This window comes from Momordica charantia, assembly GCF_013281855.1.
Source record: "Momordica charantia cultivar OHB3-1 chromosome 6 unlocalized genomic scaffold, Mcharantia_2.0 BLBB01000006.1, whole genome shotgun sequence".
NCBI classification, from domain to species: domain Eukaryota; kingdom Viridiplantae; phylum Streptophyta; class Magnoliopsida; order Cucurbitales; family Cucurbitaceae; genus Momordica; species Momordica charantia.
The window spans coordinates 20,342,447-20,363,310 of record NW_028275164.1 but is presented as its reverse complement, the minus strand read 5'-3'; the positions used below and the strand labels follow the sequence as shown (position 1 = coordinate 20,363,310).

Genomic DNA, 20,864 nt, shown 5'->3' with positions numbered 1-20,864 from the left:
ACGACGACAATGAGAAACACGAAGTCACTTATCACCATCTTTACTGCTATTTTCAAAGTCAACACCCAACCTAAAACTAAATGGGTGTCTACAGTAGGACTCGGGAATCATAAATACATTTTCTTTAACTCTCATTGTTTTTACCACTCTTTTCTTTCTAACCCAAGTCTTTTCCCCACTCTTATTCTCTCAACAAGACTCTTTTTACTCTTTTGCAACTTTTTTTTTCTTTCTTTCTTTCATTTTTTTTTTTTTAGCTAAGTGCTTTTTCAACATTTTCTTTCTTTCCAACTGACTCTTTTTCAAAAGAAAATAGCATAATTTTTTAAATATAAATAACACCTTATCTTTCTGAAACAACGACTGACACAACGACTGTCCCCCCCAAACTTAAGAGAAACAGTGTCCTCACTGGGAAAAGACTTTTGCATCGGATGAAAAAAAGCTTAACAGTAAAAAGGACAAGGACTTCCTATATAGGGGCAAAGAAAAAGCTTAAAGTCTGTAAAGATCAAAAAGACATAAAAGAAAATGAGTTTATCACATAAACAAAGGAAATAGCTCAAAGCTTAGTCAGGCATAGAACAGAAAACTCAACAATCTCTTATAATCATCATCGACATGAAATCACATGCACAGCACAGATGCTTCAAAATAGGCATGTGAAAAGCTAAACTAAGGTTAAGTGCAGGCATACTTTAAGTGATCAGAAGATAAACGATACTAATTTATTCATGCTTCAACTGAGCTCGAAACATAATCAATACCAAAAACATGCGTAGTAATGCTAGAATATGCAACTACGTCATTAACCAAAAGAATAAAACACAAAAATAGCAAAGAAGGAACCTCCCCTTCATGAAGTCGGAGGTTGTGGACTAGGATCAGTGTCGGTACTGGAAGATGGATGACCAAGGATAGCAGCTAGCGCTGGAGGCCATGAAGGTAAAACCGCAAAATCCAATGAAGCCCTTAAGTTGTAGATATGTTGCACGACTTCTCGAACCTGATCTCGCAGCTGTTGGTTCTCCTCTCGAAGACGACGGATCTCCGATGTAGGAGACATCCCAGTACCTTCCCTTCTTTGTAACGCATGGGCGATAATACGCCGAATATTCTTCTCTTCCACAATTGGGGCATCTCTCTTAATTTGATCCTTAGGGAGCTGTACACCTTGTCGCAAGCATAAAGAAGTGACCAAACGTGGGTGATAAAGCTTACCACGTGTTCGGTGGGCACACTCATGGATACTAGTATTGATCAATTCTCCATAATTCACATCTATGCCCTTTAGCATGGCATAAACCAGCAGTGCCCTATCTTGAGTGACATGCTCATCATGCTCCGTTGGCAGAATTCTGTTTTTGACTATGTATAACCATCCTGCAGCAGTTAGGGAAACATCCTCGGGTTTTAGTCGTACCTTGCCATGAGTAGTCAAATCCCAAGTGGCAGAGGGCTTCCCAACACATTCTAAAGCCTCATCAAGCTGTGCTAGAGTCGGAGTCACTAACATCTTATTGCCCACAGCATCTCTGATATTCTTAATGTTAAAGGTGTAGTTGATCTGAGTGGCATCAAACCGTATTTCCTTCCCGCGCACTATGGCTATATGTGACTGGGGATGGACAGCAGCATAGAACTCTCTGACTAACTCCAAAGCCTCACATTGTATGGGCTGAATGAGTGGTCTCCACTCTTTGTCTCTAGTGGTCTCCCTCCAATCATCAGGCACATCTCCTAGAGTGAGATCGAATCCCAATTCTGTCATAATCTTACGGGAGTTCATTAATGAAGTTCGAGTGGCTAAATTTGCCGCGTTCCATTTCGTCTCGACCTCCTCTCCCTCAGACAAGTCTAGTTCAATTGTATCAACTGGCCCAGGTGCCACTACCTTCTTCTTAGCTTCAGCTGCTTTAGCTTTCGCAGCTCTCGTTTTAGGTTCATTCACGGGCACTGTTGGCTTCTTAGCCTGAACTGCACGACGTTTTGAACTCTTTTTCTCCCGCCTCTTGTATTGGAACATTTCCCTTATCGTCTGCGTGTCCTCAAGATCTTCTTCGCTGGTAGGTTCTTGAGTACTATTCTCCCCAACCTTGGATCTACCTGTATCACACCCAAGCGGGTTAACTGTATTAGAAGGAATAGTGTGAGCATCCCTTACCCCTGGTAGAGTGGCCATCGGTGTGACATACTCATCCGTTGCCAACGGAGTAGATCCAGTTGCCCCAGTAGGCAACTCTTGGTGACTACAAAACGCTCCTTATGTAGGTGTATCCAATGGGGAAGGTTCCTGAGTATCTGTTCTCACCACTTCGTTCTCGGTATCCTCTGTTTCCGGCATATTTGAACAATGTCCTCGTGAAACCAGTAGAAAATCATCATTACCATCTTCCGGTGTAATAATCAATGGAGATGAATAAAACTGCTCCTTGTCCCTGACTGGGATGTTTTTGCTGAACGCACGCGCTAAGCGTGGTAACAATTATATAGATGCAAGCGCACACCTGTCAGAGTAATATAAAATGGACGGAGTATCCAAGTATCGATCCTCAAGGACTTCTAAACAATTTCCAAACTCTAAAGTTTTAAAGAATAGTGAATGTTGGAATGAGTGATCCTTGTAAAATGGGAAGTGGTCACAAATAATGGTTTGGATTTGGGATTTGAACTTAGAATGATAAAACCTAGCCCGAACTACTTCAAGTTAGCCAACAAAGACTCAAGGACATGCTAAGGACAATATGCTTTTTACTTTAGAAACCAACGACTACGCTTCTCACTTGACTTATGTCTAAGCAAGTTCAAAGTCCTAAGACATTCCCTAATATGTCTATTATGAGATATATCTTAGTTTTAGGATGGAAATAGTCGCAACCTCGGGTTAAGGTCCTATGTCTAGGCTACTTAAGCGGAACCCTTATGTCTAAGGCGCTCCTCTCCTCGGTTTAACCACTCAACAATGCAAATAAGCAACCTTTTCAGTATTGACTTGTTAAGACTTACAGTGGCCTTCTCTAAATCCTAACTTTTTGGGAAAACATGTTGAGCAATGAATGGAAAGTAAAAACACTACTTCTTAGCAACTCTTATTAGAAATAAAAGGCTAACTATCCATAACCGGGCTAGAGACGGGAATTTAGAAAGACATATTGAAGAAAATACAGCAAGTAAAACGGTTGAATGTGGAATGCATGTGTGAAAAACAAAAGTTAACTAACGGAGAGTTTTTATCGGGATTGAGAGCTTCGCCCTTCTCTTTCAAGCAAGGGAGAGTGTCACGTGCTCTTTTCTCCAAAAACACAACTCTCTTAACTAAAAATAAAGTAAAGGCAAAGGGAAGATAAGCAAAGTGCTGGATTTTTATATATTTGAATAAGTAGAAAATAACTAAGTACAAATGGAAACAAAACAAAGCTCAATAAAAGAATGTAAAGTGCTCGGGATTTAAAAACGAAAAGCAACTAATGAAAGCAACTCAAAAGTACGTAGAAAGCAACAAAGAAACACTAAAAATGATCAAGAGAAGGAAGCAAGGCTTGATGATTTTGGTGGAGAAGTTGCTGGAATTTATAGCTGTGCAGAATTGGTTAGGTAGGTCCTAAAACGATGGTGAATCACCCATTTCCAACTCTTTTGACTGACCAAATCGTGCTCAAACTGATAGTGGAACACTTCTTCTACACGTATGCATCGGTTGGAACCACCAAAACGCATTGGAAGACGCGTTTCATTAAGGGCAAAGTTGGAAGAAAACCTGTTTTTCTGCAGGCTTCCCAGGCGTCTGGCACCTCCCATGTAGGTTTTTCCGTCTTTTTGCTTCTTTTGATTAATTTGCACTCCCAAATGGTCCTAAAATGTCATAAATACAATATAAGCCAACCACAAACCATAATATATGAATTTTGCATGAATTGGAACTCAAATGATCGAGAAAAATCCGAAACAAAGCTGAAACATTGTAAAAACAGCATCTAAAACCTTCTTTTTACGCATGTAAACAAGCGTAATCAGTCCCTGTTCTCCATAGATGAATCCTTAGGCGTCAGACGCCTACTACTCCCATCTTCCTCAATTTCTGGGTCTATCATCACCTCCTTGCCCTTCCTCTTTTGCCCCATCGAAACCCCGGGCTCTAGCCTATGGCTATGGCTCTTCTCTTGCTCTCCTTCATGCTCATCTCCTGCATCCATTGGCATATTGGTTGGGGTTGGCATCCTAGGAGGCTCTAAGGGTTTTAGTTGTCCCATGTTGAAGGTACTCGATATGTTAGGGTTCAATTGGGGTGCTTGAGGTCCTCTTTCTAGGAATGGAAGTTGAGGTGGTGGGGAAACTCTAGGTGAAATCATACCATATTATGTGGAGGTACCCAATGACCCATTCCATAATAAGGTGGAAGGCTAGGAAATAGAGTAGATGGGTTTGGCATTCCATAAGGATGAACACTAGCTGGAATTTGCATTTGAGACAAGAGAAAATGATAGGAAGGAACCGGGTTAAACATAAACAGTTGGTACATACCCGGATTGATCATTGGAGGAAGTTGTTGAGGATTTTCAGCCCTAAACTCACTGTTTTGAGGTATATTAAAGGTGGGTAGTTGCTGAAAATTAACATAACCATGTGGGCTCATTATAGGATGTTGTGTAGGAGCTTGGGATGGAGGACATTCAAATGTTTGAAGCGGGTTTCCTCCCCTAACAACAGCTAGCCTAGAATCTGAACCCATGTGGTGTTGGAAGTTCTCCAATGGTGGAAAAGGAATGCTTGTGGCATTTGGAGCTTGAGTAGAAGAGGTAGGAAGTGAAGTATGTTGAGAAGAAGAAGCCATAGATGTAAGCAAATGCTGGAAATTCCTTCTTCTTTTTGGTGATGGCTGAAAATCGAAAACAAGGGTGATGAAGGGAGTGGGTTTGCCGAAAAAAACAAGGGGAAGAAGAGAGTTGTGTGGGTTTTGGTGGAATTGTAAAGCATAGGCAATGGGTCTATTTAAAGCTTTCCCCAAACTGAATCCTAAATGGAAAAGGATTGAGATTTAAGTTCAACTAGGTTTCCTAAACCTAAAAGGAAAAAAAAAAGTTTGAATTCCAAATAAGATTAGGGAAACAAGAATTGAAGTATTTTTTAGTTTAAGGAGAGATTTGAAACTTAAATCACAAAGGATTAATGTTTGACCCAAAATAAAACCCATAAAAATCGAAAAATGAAACCCAAATCACGAAGAAAAAAAGAAATTCGAACTGCTGAAAAAACAGGGCAGGCACCAGGCGCCTGCGTGATTTTTATCTTTCGCAAAGGGCAGGCGCCAGGCGCCTGCGTAATTCTTTTTTTTTTTTTTTCAACGTTTTTTTTCTTTCTTTTTTTTTGTTTCTTTTTTTTCAACGTTTTCAAAAACATTCTCTTAATAAGAAAAACTTTATAATGAAACAAAGAGAAAATACAAGATACAAAGACTTCCTTCCTTTACTTTTGTTCTTTCAAAAACGGATAAGAAGGAAAAAACATTTTTCGCACAAATTTATTGACCTGAAAGTTGAATAGAGGTTTTTCCTCTATCCACTGGTTCTCCAAAATACGGCTTAAGTCTCTGCCCATTTACTTTAAAAACATTTCCCTTAGAGTCAACTAGATCCACTGCCCCATATGGGTAGACTTTAAAAATTTGAAAGGGACCAGACCATCTAGACTTAAGTTTTCCAGGGAAAAGCTTCAACCTAGAGTTGAATAACAGAACCAGATCACCTTCTTGAAGATTGTTCGGCCGAAGACGCCTATCATGCCACTGTTTAGTTTTTTCCTTAAACAACTTAGCATTCTCATAAGAAAAGTGCCTGTGTTCTTCTAATTCCAACAATTGTAACTTCCTCGCTTCACCTGCAGTCAACAAATCAAAATTTAATTTCTTAGTAGCCCAAAATGCTTTATATTCTAGCTCAAGAGGCAAATGACATGCTTTTCCAAAAACTAGCCTATAGGGGGACATGCCGAGGGGAGTCTTAAATGCTGTCCTATATGCCCAAAGTGAATCATCAAGCTTAAAAGACCAATCCCTACGGTTAAGATTTACAGTTTTTTCTAAAATGTTTTTTATCTCCCTATTAGATATTTCGGCTAACCCATTCGACTGAGGATGATATGCTGCTGCAACCCTATGACGCACATTGTATTTAGTCAGCAACTTTTGCATAGACCTATTCACAAAATGAGCCCCCCCATCGCTTATCAGACAACGCGGGGTTCCATAACGCGTAAAAATGTGCTTTTGCAGAAAACGAATGACAACTTTGGAATCATTGGTAGCAGTTGCAATGGCTTCTATCCATTTCGAAACATAATCTACTGCTAACAATATATAAAGCTTACCATTAGAAGATGGAAATGGACCCATAAAATCTATACCCCACACATCAAATATTTCAATCTCCAGGATCGGGGTTTGAGGCATTTCGTGGCGTTTAGATATATTACCTGTCCGTTGGCATTTGTCACAAATCTGGGCAAACTTATGTGCATCTTTGAACAGAGTGGGCCAAAAGAACCCACTTTGCAAAACTTTGGCTGCGGTTTTGTGTCCTGCAAAATGTCCTCCATATGGAGACATATGACAAGCGTCTAATATCGCCTCGTGCTCTTCTTCTGCGACACACCTGCGTAAGATATTGTCAGGTCCTAGCTTATATAAAAAAGGCTCATCCCAACGATAACATCGAACTTCATTTAGAAATTTCTCTACCTGTTGCTTGTTGAACTCATAAGGAACTATTCGACTTACCAAATAATTTGCTATATCGGCATACCACGGAACTGAATCAACTCGCAAGAGTTGCTCGTCAATAAACTGTTCACGTATAACAGTTCCATCATCACAGAGCGGGGATTCCAATCTAGACAGGTGATCAGCAACTTGGTTTTCAGTACCCTTCCTGTCCCTAACTTCAATATCAAACTCTTGAAGTAACAAAATCCACCGTATCAAACGTGGTTTAGCATCTTTTTTAGCAAATAAATATTTTAAAGCAGAATGGTCAGTAAAAACAATGACTTTTGTGCCTATCAAGTAAGACCTAAACTTATCAAAGGCGAACACAACTGCTAACAGTTCCTTTTCAGTAGTAGTGTAATTGAGTTGTGCACCGGTCAGAGTCTTACTAGCATAATACACAGGATGCAAGATCTTGTTTTACGTTGTCCTAACATAGCTCCTATTGCATAATCACTGGCATCACACATGAGCTCAAAAGGTAAATCCCAATTAGGTTCGATAATTATAGGGGCTGAACTTAGAGCAACTTTCAACATTTCAAATGATTTTAAACAGTCATCATCAAAAACAAATGGTCTATCATGTTCTAACAATTGACACAAGGGTTTAGAAATTTTAGCAAAGTCTTTTATAAAGCGGCGGTAAAATCCCTCATGCCCTAAAAAACTTCTAATCCCTTTGACATTTGTAGGAGGAGGTAGCTTTGAAATGATGTCTATCTTAGCGTGGTCTACCTCTATTCCTTGCTTGGAAATTTTGTGACCCAAAACAATACCCTCTTGTACCATGAAATGACACTTCTCCCAATTTAGGACTAGGTTTGTTTGTTCACATCTCTCCAATACTCTCTCCAAATTAACTAAACAAGCGTCGAAAGAATTTCCAAAAACAGAAAAGTCATCCATAAAAACTTCTAGAATATTTTCTACCATGTCAGAGAAGATGGCCATCATACACCTCTGAAAAGTCGCGGGTGCATTGCATAGTCCAAAGGGCATCCGCCTAAAAGCGAACGTACCATACGGACACGTAAATGTTGTCTTCTCTTGGTCTTCTGGAGCAATAGTAATTTGATTATAACCCGAATATCCATCTAAAAAACAATAGAAATCCTTACCTGCCAGACGGTCGAGCATCTGGTCAATAAACGGGAGAGGAAAATGGTCTTTCTTTGTTACCTTGTTGAGTTTGCGATAATCAATGCAAACTCTCCACCCGCTCACAGTTCGGGTTGAGATGAGCTCATTCTCCTCGTTGGCCACCACGGTTATACCCCCTTTCTTTGGTACACACTGTACTGGGCTTACCCAGCTGCTGTCGGATATTGGGTATATAACACCGGCGTCAAGCCATTTAAGAATTTCTTTCCTTACAACCTCTTTCATCTTCGGGTTCAACCGCCTTTGACTCTCAATAGAGTTCTTAGCATCTTCTTCCAATAGAATTTTGTGCATGCAAAAGGCCGGGCTTATCCCTCGGATATCTGCTATCGTCCATCCAATGGCCTTTTTGTGCTTCTCCAAAATCTGCAATAAAGAATATTCATTAGTAGGTGATAAATTGGAAGCTATAATAACTGGTAAAGTGTCGTTATCCCCTAGATACGCATATTTCAAATGCGACGGCAATGGCTTCTGCTCCAACGTGGGTGGTTCCACTATGGACGGAAGTAACGACTTGCATTCTTCTTTTTGTATTTTTTCAATAGGATTAGGCATATCTTCTGGTCCTTCTGCTATCTTATCAAGCTCTTCTTCAATCTCTGTAACTAATAAGTCATAAAACTCATCAAACATAACAGGATTCAAGCTATTTATAGCAGAGCACTCTTCAAAGTCTCCTGGTAATTTCATGGCGTCTAGAACGTTAAATTTAACTTCTTCATTATTTACCCTCATTGTAATTTCTCCCTTCCTCACATTAAAAACTGTATCCCCAGTGGCTAGAAATGGTCTTCCCAAAATAATGGGAACGTCTAAGTCTGCCTCGCAATCTAGAATGATAAAGTCCGTAGGGAAAATGAATTTGTCCACCTGGACTAAAACATCTTCTATCTTTCCCTCAGGTCTTATGATAGATCTATCTGCTAGTTGGAGGGTAACCGTAGTAGGTCCAGCTTCTCCTATGCCTAAAGATTTGAAAACTGATAATGGCATAAGATTAATGCTAGCGCCTAGATCACATAATGCCCTACCTAAGTTTTTTCCTCCTATGGAACATGGAATGGTAAAACTGCCAGGATCATTACATTTCATGGGTAGCGGGCTGCCTACAGCTTCACTACTACATTTTGTCATGGCTACCAGTTCATGCTCTCCTATTTTTTTCTTCCTAGAAACTATATCTTTCAAAAACTTAGCATCATTTGGCATCTGTTCTAGAGCATCTACTAATGGTATATTTATATGCAGTTGTTTTAAAATATCTAAAAATTTTCTAAACTGGGAATCATTATTTTTCTTAACTAATCTTTGTGGAAACGGGGGAGTAGGGGTAAAAGAAGGCTGTACCTGTGGAGGAACACTCGGGGTGTCCTCATTACCTTTTCTAATATTTTCTTTTTCTGGTGTTGTTGGATTTTCTGGTATCTTTATAATTGGTTCAGTGGACGGAATCTGTACATCTGTTGTTGGCATTGTTGGTCCATCATATGCCAGTCCACTCCTGAGGGTGACAGCTTTGCACTGTTCTTTTCCTTCTCGTTTTGGTAATTCAGTATGGCCTGGAAAAGAACCTTGTGGTCTATTCTTCAATTCATTGGCGAGCTGTCCCAATTGGGTCTCGAAATTCCTCATTGATGCCGCTTGGGATTGTATCACTGCGTCGGTTCGAGCCATGTACTCCTTCATCATATTCTCAAGATTTGAGTTGTTATTTTGAACTGGTGGAGTCTGTGTTCTCTGATTGTACTGCTGTTGCGGTGGTGGGATGTATTGCTGTGTAGGTGGAACATAGGGCTGCTTGTTCTGTTGGCTCTGCCCTTGATTAAAACCGCTCGAACCTCCTTGTCCTCCCCATGAGAAATTATGGTGGTGCCTCCAACCTGGGTTGTAGGTGTTCGAATATGGGTTAAAGTTCCTATTGTTCCCATGTCCTATATAAAAAACAGAAGCAGGGTTATGTGGACAATTATCATAAATATGGTTTTCACTGCAAAATGAACAAATGAGATCGTTGACTTGGCAAACAGGGGCAGGAGTGCAATAATCCGACTGCACAGGTTGTATCGGCGTGGCTAATGGATTTTTTATTCCCAATGCCATCTCTTTTAGCCTCTGGTTCATTGTAACCATCTCTTTTTGCATCGAGGTCGCAATGTCCAGAGCCAAAACTCCAGCTGGATCTTGCTTCTTTGGTGCTGCCCTAGATCTTTGCGAACACCATAGTTCGTTATGTGAAGCTAAGTCATTTAGGATGTCAACTATCTCGTTGAATGTCTTCTTTGTAAAGGCTCCGTTGGCAGCATTGTTTAGCATCATCTTAGTAGGATGATCTAAGCCTCTAAAGAAATGTTCTATCTGGATGCATGCCGGCAAGCCATGGTTCGGACATTTCCTGATTAGTTCTTTAAATCTCTCCCACGCCTCGTGAACAGGTTCACGATCATACTGTCTAAAGGAGATGATCTCCTCTCTGATATCAGCGTGGCGAGTAGGTGGGAAGAATTTTGTTAAGAACTTCTCCACTAACGACCCCCATGTGGTGATGGATCCCGGTGGAAATGCATTGAGCCATGCTCTAGCTTGGTCCTTCAAAGAAAATGGAAAAAGTGTTAGTCTCAGAGCATCGTCTGTTATACGAGGTAATCGAAATGCATTTGCAATTTGAATGAATGATTTCAGATGATCATGTGGATCCATGTTCCTGCCCTCCAAAATGTCTAATTGTCTGCAACATTTGGAACATCATTGGTTTAAGCTCAAAGTTTGCGTGGGCTGGAATAGGGTTGACTATCCCTGAATCAAAGTTCTGAAAAGCCGTGGCGGCATATTCTCGCATTGCCACGTCTCTGTTGTCCGCCATCTGGATACGGTTGAATTCATCATTTCTCGCATGATCCCTCATATTACCGTTAACAGCAGGTGGATCAACCGGATCACGAGGTGGAATATCTGCCATTGATGTGCTCGTACTCTCTACCTCACTTTCAGGACTGATTTCACCTTCTCTCTCTTTTTGCTTTTCTAGTTGTTTTCGAAGTCTTTGCTCCTTTCGAGTTTTTCGAAGGGTCCGCTCAATCTCAGGGTCAAGGGGTAGAAGAAAAGATCTTGTGCTCATGCACTTTAACTTACCCTTGTGAGATAAACGACCAAAAATATAGAACAAAAACGGTGGATGGAAATTACACCCAACAACAATTCACAAAAATAAAAACTAAAAGAATTTGAAAATAATTTTAAAACTAAAGTCCCCGGCAACGGCGCCAAAAACTTGACTGGGCGTTTATGCTGAACGCACGCACTAAGCGTGGTAACAATTATATAGATGCAAGCGCACACCTGTCAGAGTAATATAAAATGGATGGAGTATCCAAGTATCGATCCTCAAGGACTTCTAAATAATTTCCGAACTCTGAAGTTTTAAAGAATAGTGAATGTTGAAATGAGTGATTCTTGTAAAATGGGAAGTGGTCACAAATAATGGTTTTGGATTTGGGATTTGGACTTATAATGATAAAACCTAGCCCGAATTATTTCAAGTTAGCCAACAAAGAATCAAGGATATGCTAAGGACGATATGCATTTCACTTTAGGAACCAACGACTACGCTTTTCACTTGACTTATGTCTAAGCAAGTTCAAAGTCCTAAGACATTCCCTAATATGTCTATTACGAGAGATATCTTAGTTTTAGGATGGAAATAATCGCAACCTCGGGTTAAGGTCCTATGTCTAGGCTACTTAAGCGGAACCTTTATGTCTAAGGCGCTCCTCTCCTCGGTTTAACCACTCAACAATGCAAATAAGCAACCTTTTCAGTATTGACTTGTTAAGACTTACAGTGGCCTTCTCTAAATCCTAACTTTTTGGGAAAACATGTTGAGCAATGAATGGAAAGTAAAAACACTACTTCTTAGCAACCCTTATTAGAAATAAAAGGCTAACTATCCATAACCGGGCTAGAGACGGGAATTTAGAAAGACATATTGAAGAAAATACAGCAAGTAAAACGGTTGAATGTGGAATGCATGTGTGAAAAACAAAAGTTACTAACGGAGAGTTTTTATCGGGATTGAGAGCTTCGCCCTTCTCTTTCAAGCAAGGGGGAGTGTCACGTGCTCTTTCCTCCAAAAACACAACTCTCTTAACTAAAAATAAAGTAAAGGCAAAGGGAAGATAAGCAAAGTGCTGGATTTTTATATATTTGAATAAGTAGAAAATAACTAAGTACAAATGGAAACAAAACAAAGCTCAATAAAGGAATGTAAAGTACTCGGGATTTAAAAACCAAAAGCAACTCAAAAGTACTTAGAAAGCAACAAAGAAACACTAAAAAATGATCAAGAGAAGGAAGCAAGGCTTGATGATTTTGGTGGAGAAGTTGCTGGAATTTATAGCTGTGCAGAATTGGTTAGGTAGGTCCTAAAACGATGGTGAATCACCCATTTCCAACTCTTTTGACTGACCAAATCGTGCTCAAACTGATAGTGGAACACTTCTTCTACACGTATGCATCGGTTGGAACCACCAAAACGCATTGGAAGACGCGTTTCATTAAGGGCAAAGTTGGAAGAAAACGAGTTTTTCTGCAGGCTTCCCAGGCGTCTGGCGCCTCCCATGATGCTTTTTTCGTCTTTTTGCTTCTTTTGATTAATTTGCACTCCCAAATGGTCCTAAAATGTCATAAATACAATATAAGCCAACCACAAACCATAATATATGAATTTTTCATGAATTGGAACTCAAACGACCGAGAAAAATCTGAAACAAAGCTGAAACATAGGAAAAAAAGTATCTAAAACCTTCTTTTTACGCATGTAAACAAGCGTAATCACACCCCCAAACTTAACTTTTTGCTTGTCCTCAAGCAAAACTTAGCAACTTTAATCAGCTTTCTAACACATGGACAAGGAAAAGCAAAAGCAACCGAGATGTTCAATCATAAATTGTCTCAGGGAAAAGATGTCAAAGCCTACCATTCTATTGCCTTTGTAAGCTTAGTCACTATAAACCAAGTTTGAAATGATAAAAACTTTCTCTTTCAAAATCCTTTTTCCTTTCAAAAACAAAAAACGTTTTCAAATACCCCTAAGGAATCTGCACACTCTCTCCTTACACTAAGACTTTTACATCTGACAGACCGGCTACTAGCCCCTGAGGTTTCCACACACTAACATCGGTTTCAACCACAGCTACTCGTAGAAAGACTTTGAACTAACAGCTAGGTCATAAAACGACGACAATGAGAAACACGAAGTCACTTATCACCATCTTTACTGCTATTTTCAAAGTCAACACCCAACCTAAAACTAAATGGGTGTCTACAGTAGGACTCGGGAATCATAAATACATTTTCTTTAACTCTCATTGTTTTTACCACTCTTTTCTTTCTAACCCAAGTCTTTTCCCCACTCTTATTCTCTCAACAAGACTCTTTTTACTCTTTTGCAACTTTTTTTTTCTTTCTTTCTTTCATTTTTTTTTTTTTAGCTAAGTGCTTTTTCAACATTTTCTTTCTTTCCAACTGACTCTTTTTCAAAAGAAAATAGCATAATTTTTTAAATATAAATAACACCTTATCTTTCTGAAACAACGACTGACACAACGACTGTCCCCCCCAAACTTAAGAGAAACAGTGTCCTCACTGGGAAAAGACTTTTGCATCGGATGAAAAAAAGCTTAACAGTAAAAAGGACAAGGACTTCCTATATAGGGGCAAAGAAAAAGCTTAAAGTCTGTAAAGATCAAAAAGACATAAAAGAAAATGAGTTTATCACATAAACAAAGGAAATAGCTCAAAGCTTAGTCAGGCATAGAACAGAAAACTCAACAATCTCTTATAATCATCATCGACATGAAATCACATGCACAGCACAGATGCTTCAAAATAGGCATGTGAAAAGCTAAACTAAGGTTAAGTGCAGGCATACTTTAAGTGATCAGAAGATAAACGATACTAATTTATTCATGCTTCAACTGAGCTCGAAACATAATCAATACCAAAAACATGCGTAGTAATGCTAGAATATGCAACTACGTCATTAACCAAAAGAATAAAACACAAAAAATAGCAAAGAAGGAACCTCCCCTTCATGAAGTCGGAGGTTGTGGACTAGGATCAGTGTCGGTACTGGAAGATGGATGACCAAGGATAGCAGCTAGCGCTGGAGGCCATGAAGGTAAAACCGCAAAATCCAATGAAGCCCTTAAGTTGTAGTTGCACGACTTCTCGAACCTGATCTCGCAGCTGTTGGTTCTCCTCTCGAAGACGACGGATCTCCGATGTAGGAGACATCCCAGTACCTTCCCTTCTTTGTAACGCATGGGCGATAATACGCCGAATATTCTTCTCTTCCACAATTGGGGCATCTCTCTTAATTTGATCCTTAGGGAGCTGTACACCTTGTCGCAAGCATAAAGAAGTGACCAAACGTGGGTGATAAAGCTTACCACGTGTTCGGTGGGCACACTCATGGATACTAGTATTGATCAATTCTCCATAATTCACATCTATGCCCTTTAGCATGGCATAAACCAGCAGTGCCCTATCCTGAGTGACATGCTCATCATGCTCCGTTGGCAGAATTCTGTTTTTGACTATGTATAACCATCCTGCAGCAGTTAGGGAAACATCCTCGGGTTTTAGTCGTACCTTGCATGAGTAGTCAAATCCCAAGTGGCAGAGGGCTTCCCAACACATTCTAAAGCCTCATCAAGCTGTGCTAGAGTCGGAGTCACTAACATCTTATTGCCCACAGCATCTCTGATATTCTTAATGTTAAAGGTGTAGTTGATCTGAGTGGCATCAAACCGTATTTCCTTCCCGCACACTATGGCTATATGTGACTGGGGATGGACAGCAGCATAGAACTCTCTGACTAACTCCAAAGCCTCACATTGTATGGGCTGAATGAGTGGTCTCCACTCTTTGTCTCTAGCGGTCTCCCTCCAATCATCAGGCATATCTCCTAGAGTGAGATCGAATCCCAATTCTGTCATAATCTTACGGGAGTTCATTAATGAAGTTCGAGTGGCTAAATTTGCCGCGTTCCATTTCGTCTCGACCTCCTCTCCCTCAGACAAGTCTAGTTCAATTGTATCAACTGGCCCAGGTGCCACTACCTTCTTCTTAGCTTCAGCTGCTTTAGCTTTCGCAGCTCTCGTTTTAGGTTCATTCACGGGCACTGTTGGCTTCTTAGCCTGAACTGCACGACGTTTTGAACTCTTTTTCTCCCGCCTCTTGTATTCGAACATTTCCCTTATCGTCTGCGTGTCCTCAAGATCTTCTTCGCTGGTAGGTTCTTGAGTACTATTCTCCCCAACCTTGGATCTACCTGTATCACACCCAAGCGGGTTAACTGTATTAGAAGGAATAGTGTGAGCATTCCTTACCCTTGGTAGAGTGGCCATCGGTGTGACATACTCATCCGTTGCCAACGGAGTAGATCCAGTTGCCCCAGTAGGCAACTCTTTGTGACTACAAAACGCTCCTTCTGTAGGTGTATCCAATGGGGAAGGTTCCTGAGTATCTGTTCTCACCACTTCGTTCTCGGTATCCTCTGTTTCCGGCATATTTGAACAATGTCCTCGTGAAACCAGTAGAAAATCATCATTACCATCTTCCGGTGTAATAATCAATGGAGATGAATAAAACTGCTCCTCGTCTCTGTTCTCCATAGATGAATGCTTAGGCGTCAGACGCCTACTACTCCCATCTTCCTCAATTTCTGGGTCTATCATCACCTCCTTGCCCTTCCTCTTTTGCCCTATCGAAACCCCGGGATAGGTGTAAAGTAAATTACTGAACTTAAAGAACAGGAATGTAAAAATGCAAAAAAACTAAAAAAATGCTTGAAGCAGGGGAAAATCAACTCCCCTTGTTATACTTCTTCTTCATCACTAGCTTCGCCCGTAGGCTGAGATGCACCAGCATCATTATCTTCTTCTACAACAATCTGCTACTCAAGAAATTTAAGGAATGGAGGGAATGGATGCGTGAAGTTCCTCATTAGCGCCTTGCGGATCACTATGTCTCTTTCTTTCGCATAGCGCAAATAAGCCTGCTGCCTTATTTCCGTTGCAGTCGACACTCCCATAATGGAGTTAAGTTGCTCCAACATCCTGGCCTGATTGGTGGTAACTTCTTTGATGGCGAAGGTAATGTTCCCCCTTCTCTTGCTATGATCTACTACTTTCAACCTCTCAATGGCAGATTCATTAATCACCCATTATCCTTAAGCACTTGATCTGCTTCTTCCATCTTTACACCCGAGAGAATACACAGCTCCATGATGAGATTTGGGAAAAATAGATTGCCCTGCTTCCTTTTCTCCACGCCAGTAATCTCCTTCTCAATTAGCTGACCTACGTTTATGCTAAGGCTTTCCATAATGAAAAATAGGAGGAGAACTCTTTCCTTGGTGATGGAGGCATCACATGTAGCTGGCATGAGCTTGCTTTTGAGCAGGTGGTGTCATACGTTCGCTTCAGGCTTGAGGTAGGGAGGGAGGAAGGTTCAGGCTCCCCTTGTGGATAGTTGCCATCTAAGTCCATCTACTCCTATGCATTCAGGGCTTTATTGAGCTGCTCCTCAGATGGAGCAGCCAACATCTCATTAAAGGTGGCATGAGAATAACTAAATAGATTGTATACCTCATTGATGGCTTCGGCATTCCAGCAGACATTTCTTTCCTCGTACCATCACTCCAGCAGGTTTTGAGGATTTAGATTGGCATAGAACTTCTGTACTGGCAGGATAATTGTAGGCTTGGGCTTGGCACAGAAAGTTTGCCACTCGTGCTTCTGACGGTGCTAACTATAGTCTGACATTGGGGAGTCAGTTGGGAAACCTCTCTCGCCCAGTTGATTTCTCTCTTTCAATTCCTCAAATCGTTCTGATGCTGCAGCATCAATGAACTTCTCATGTTTCGACTCTCCTACATCGACCTTTTCTTTTCCCTTCCCTCTAACTTGGGCATCTTCTTTCTTCTTTTCCTTGGCGGTTTCGCCCTTTACCTTCTTTTTCTTACCAGCTGGTTGCTTGGGTGATGCCCTTCTTTTTCTAGGTGATTTCCTTGTGGGCACAGGGACTACTTTTTCTTCCTCTTTGTCACTCTGGAGCTCTTTAGCTCCTTCTTCGTGACTTGTATCCTTCACTCCACTTGGCTCACCTAACTTACTGAAGCCCCACTTACTGAAACCCATGAGCACCTGCTCATTTTCTAATAGAGTTTGGATGAACTCCTCCACCACCTACCATGTTTCGGGGGAGAAGTTTGGAGCTTCATCTTCGCTGCTTTCTTCAGGCAAAGCTTCCTCATGTTCCACTAGTTGTTCTTCTACGGGCACTTCTTCCTCCGGGGCAACTCTTTCTTCTTCTTCGATGGGTTCTGGTGGCGATTTCAGCTTGGTAGGCTTTCGCCCCCTTTTGCTGGCTTTTTCTTTTTTGAGGGCGGAGGAACTTCTTCCTACTACAATTTCTCTTCTAGTTGCTGCTCTGGCGGAGGATGAGATTTTTCACGGGTTTTTTGCAGTGATTTTTCAGGCGTATGAGATGGGGTGAGGCTAGGAGGAGAAATTACCTTCTTATTTTTCATCACCCTAGACTTTACTCTAGGCATGGTGACATGCTGGTGCTGTAGGAATGGTGCTACTGAAGGGGAGCGTGAGCTATGGTGAGGTCTGGGTAGGAGAGCGATTGAAGAGGATGAAGAAAGGAGATGACAATTACGGTTTCGAGATGAGGATAAAATGATGCTTAAGCTTCTCTCCTTTTTAAACAAACCTGATACCAAATCCTTTAGTTGATGGCTTGCTTTTCTTCAACTACTCCACTTAACCACATTCTTCCTTTTTAGAGTTTTTAAATTTAAAAAATTTCCCTCTTTTTTTTTTTTTGTCTTTTCCTAAAAACATATTCCTTGCTTTTCCAAAGATTTGGAGGAAGAGAGAAATTTGTTGCTGGGGTAATTTTGACAATCTCTAGCCCGATGTTCTTTTCTGACAGTTTATCTGAAGAAAAGAAAAAATGCTTTTCTCTCTCCTCCAACGGCTATTCTCTCCTCATAATTAACCTTCATTCTTTCGATTCTTTTAAACAATGCTTCAACATTATCAGAGTTGTCCTGTCCTCATCACCACTAATCCTTTCATTCCCTAAGCTTATTTGTTCTTCTCGATTGGTGACTCAAAATTTACTTTCCCTACTTAAAACAAAATAACGCAAAAACTTCAAAATAGACTTACTGGAAATAACTTACTGGAAATCATAAAGAAATTCAAATTTAACTTACTACTAACTAAACCAAAGGGAAACTTAGCTAGTTAAGAATTGTTCCCATTTTATTATGTTTTCCTTTTTCTTCAGGTTGACTTTAGCCGGTGAGAACCCATTTGTCTCACCACTTCTCTTCCCCAGTAATGCTTCAATCTTTGGTCATTCACAGTGAACTCCCCTTTAGTATTGTCCTCTCTAATTGTTATAGCTCCATGGGGATACACTTGCACTACTGTGAATGGACTCGACCACCTTGATTTCAACTTTCCAGGAAACTCTTTGCTCGAATGTTCTTTGCTTTATTTTCCTGTCATGCCACACCTTGGTCTTTTCTTTGTATATCTTTGCATTTTCATAGGTCTCCCTTCTGAATTCTTTTAATTCCAGAAGCTGGAATTTCCTTACCTCCCCTACTACTGATAGATCCATGTTTAGCTACTTGACTGCCCAGAATGCTAGCTATTCTAACTCCAATGGTTAATGACAAGCTTTCCCAAAAACTAGCTTATACGGTGAGGTTCCTATTGGAGTTTTGTAAGCTGTCCTATAAGCCCATAGTGCGTCATCTAGTTTAAAAGATCAACCTCTTCTGCTAATATTCACCATTTTCTATAGTATGCCTTTGATTTCTCTGTTTGACATCTCTGCTTGTCCATTTGTCTGATGATAATACGTCGTGGATAACTTATGTTTAATGTTGTACTTTGCAAGCAACGTGACCATGACCCTATTGATAAAATGGGTGCCTTTATCACTGATGAGAGCTCTAGGAGTTCCAAATCCATATTTTTATGTAGAAACTTTAAGACAGTATTTGCATCACAATTTACACACGATAGAGCTTCCATCTGTTTAAATACATAGTCTACTACAAGTAGGATGTATAGGTTACGATTTGATGGTGGGAAAGGTCCCATGAAGTATATGCCTAAGACATCAAAAAGTTCTACCTCTAGGATAAAGTTCAGGGCATCTCGAGCCTATTAGAAATGTTTCCCACTCTTTGACATTTATTCCACTTTTTCGCATATGAGTACGCATCTTGGAACATTGATGGCCAGTAATATCCACTTTGAAAAATCTTTGCTTTTGTTCTCTATCCTCCAAAGTGGCCACCATATGGAGTAGAATGGCAATGCTCCAGCACTGTCAATGCCTCAGTATTGTCCATGCATCTACGTATAATTTGATCCTTGCACAACTTATACAGATAGGACTCATCCCAGTAATAAAACCTATTGTCATGGAGAAATCTTTTCAACGGTTATTTCTTCATGTCTGGTGGAAAGATTCCACTGGCTACATAATTAGTCATATATGCAAACCATAGTTTAGGATCTCTTTTCTTCTCTGTCACAGCTAGCAATGCCCATCAAGGAATGTGTCTTTGTATAGTATTCTTTCCTTCCACTAGCCCTTTGAATTCCACCCTGGATAAATGATCAGTTACCTGATTCTCTAAGCCCTACTTATCTCTGATTTCTAGGTCAAACTCTTGCAGTAGCAATACCCATCTTATCAGCCTTGGGTTGCATCCTTTTGGGCTAGCAAATGTTTAACGGATACGTGGTTTGTGTACACAACTACCTTTGTTCCAATTAGGTAGGCTATGAATTTTTAAAAAGAAAAAACCACAGCTAGGAGCTCCTTCTCAATAGTTGTGCAGTTGAGTTAAGCCTCCACTAACGTCCTGCTAGCATAGTAAATAGGATGAATCAGCTTGCCTTTCCTCTATCCCAACATAGCACCTACTGCATAGTCACTGACGTCACACATGACTTCAAATGGTTTGCTCCAATCTGGCGTTGTCATTATGGGAGCTTTGACAAGTGCTTCTTTCAATATGATGAATGCCTGCAAACAATCAGAAGATAAGTAAAAAAAATTATCATTTTCCAACAACGAACATAAAGGTTTAGAGATTTTAGAAAAATTCTCGATGAATATTTTGTAAAAACACGCATGTCCAAGGAAACTCCAAACTCCCTTGACTGATGTAGGTGGTGGCAGTTTCTCTGTCTACCTCTATTCTCTTCTTGGAAACCTTGTGGCCCAGAACAATTCCTTCTTGCACTATAAAGTGACATTTCTCCTAGTTAAGGACCAGGTTTGTGTGCTCACACCTCTTCAATACTTGCTCCAAATTACTCAAGACATTCACTGAAGCTTTTCCTAAAGACAAAGAAATCATCCATGAATACTTCGACTACTGTTTCAATTAGGTATGAGAAGATTGCCATCATACACCTTTGGAACGTTGTTGGAGCATTGCACAATCCAAAAGGTATTCTCTTAAATGAAAACGTGTCATATGGGCAAGTGAAAGTAGTAAGGCGTGGGCGTGGGCGCGTTTGTGAGGTTAGCAAGGCGTATGCGTGGGTGCATGCGAGGGCGATATTGGCATGGGGCATGCAGGCGGGGGCGGCAGATAGTGCGCGCATAGGCGCTGTTGGCAGACATGAACGTGCGGGCGCGTGGGCGTGCAGGGGCAAGCGAGGCACGCTGTGAGGTTAGAGCGGCAAGGGTGCACGCTGCAAGGGGCGCGCTGGGAGATTGGCACGGTAGGGGTGCACTCATACGTTGGCGTGCGCCTGGCTTGGCATGCGTGCGGGTGGCCTCTAGATGGGCTTGTCCCTGATGTGTGGCCACTCATTTGGCTTCTCCTC

General features: G+C 40.8%; 1 protein-coding gene and 1 non-coding gene across 2 annotated transcripts in view; one reads left to right on the top strand and one right to left on the bottom strand.

Annotated features, from left to right (window-relative positions):
• LOC148210899 (uncharacterized) overlaps positions 1–17,126 on the bottom strand; it is a 32,488-nt gene extending 15,362 nt beyond the window's left edge. The window contains 5 exon segments of the mRNA XM_088125237.1: positions 5,577–6,124; positions 6,623–7,170; positions 7,173–8,192; positions 9,045–9,152; positions 16,772–17,126. Coding sequence (XP_087981363.1) covers positions 5,577–6,124; positions 6,623–7,170; positions 7,173–8,192; positions 9,045–9,152; positions 16,772–17,126 — 2,579 coding nt within the window.
• LOC148210900 (small nucleolar RNA R71) lies at positions 10,298–10,404 on the top strand. Its single transcript, XR_015792013.1, has one exon. It is a non-coding gene; the product is annotated as a small nucleolar RNA R71 (small nucleolar RNA).
• Positions 17,127–20,864: the final 3,738 nt, after the last annotated feature.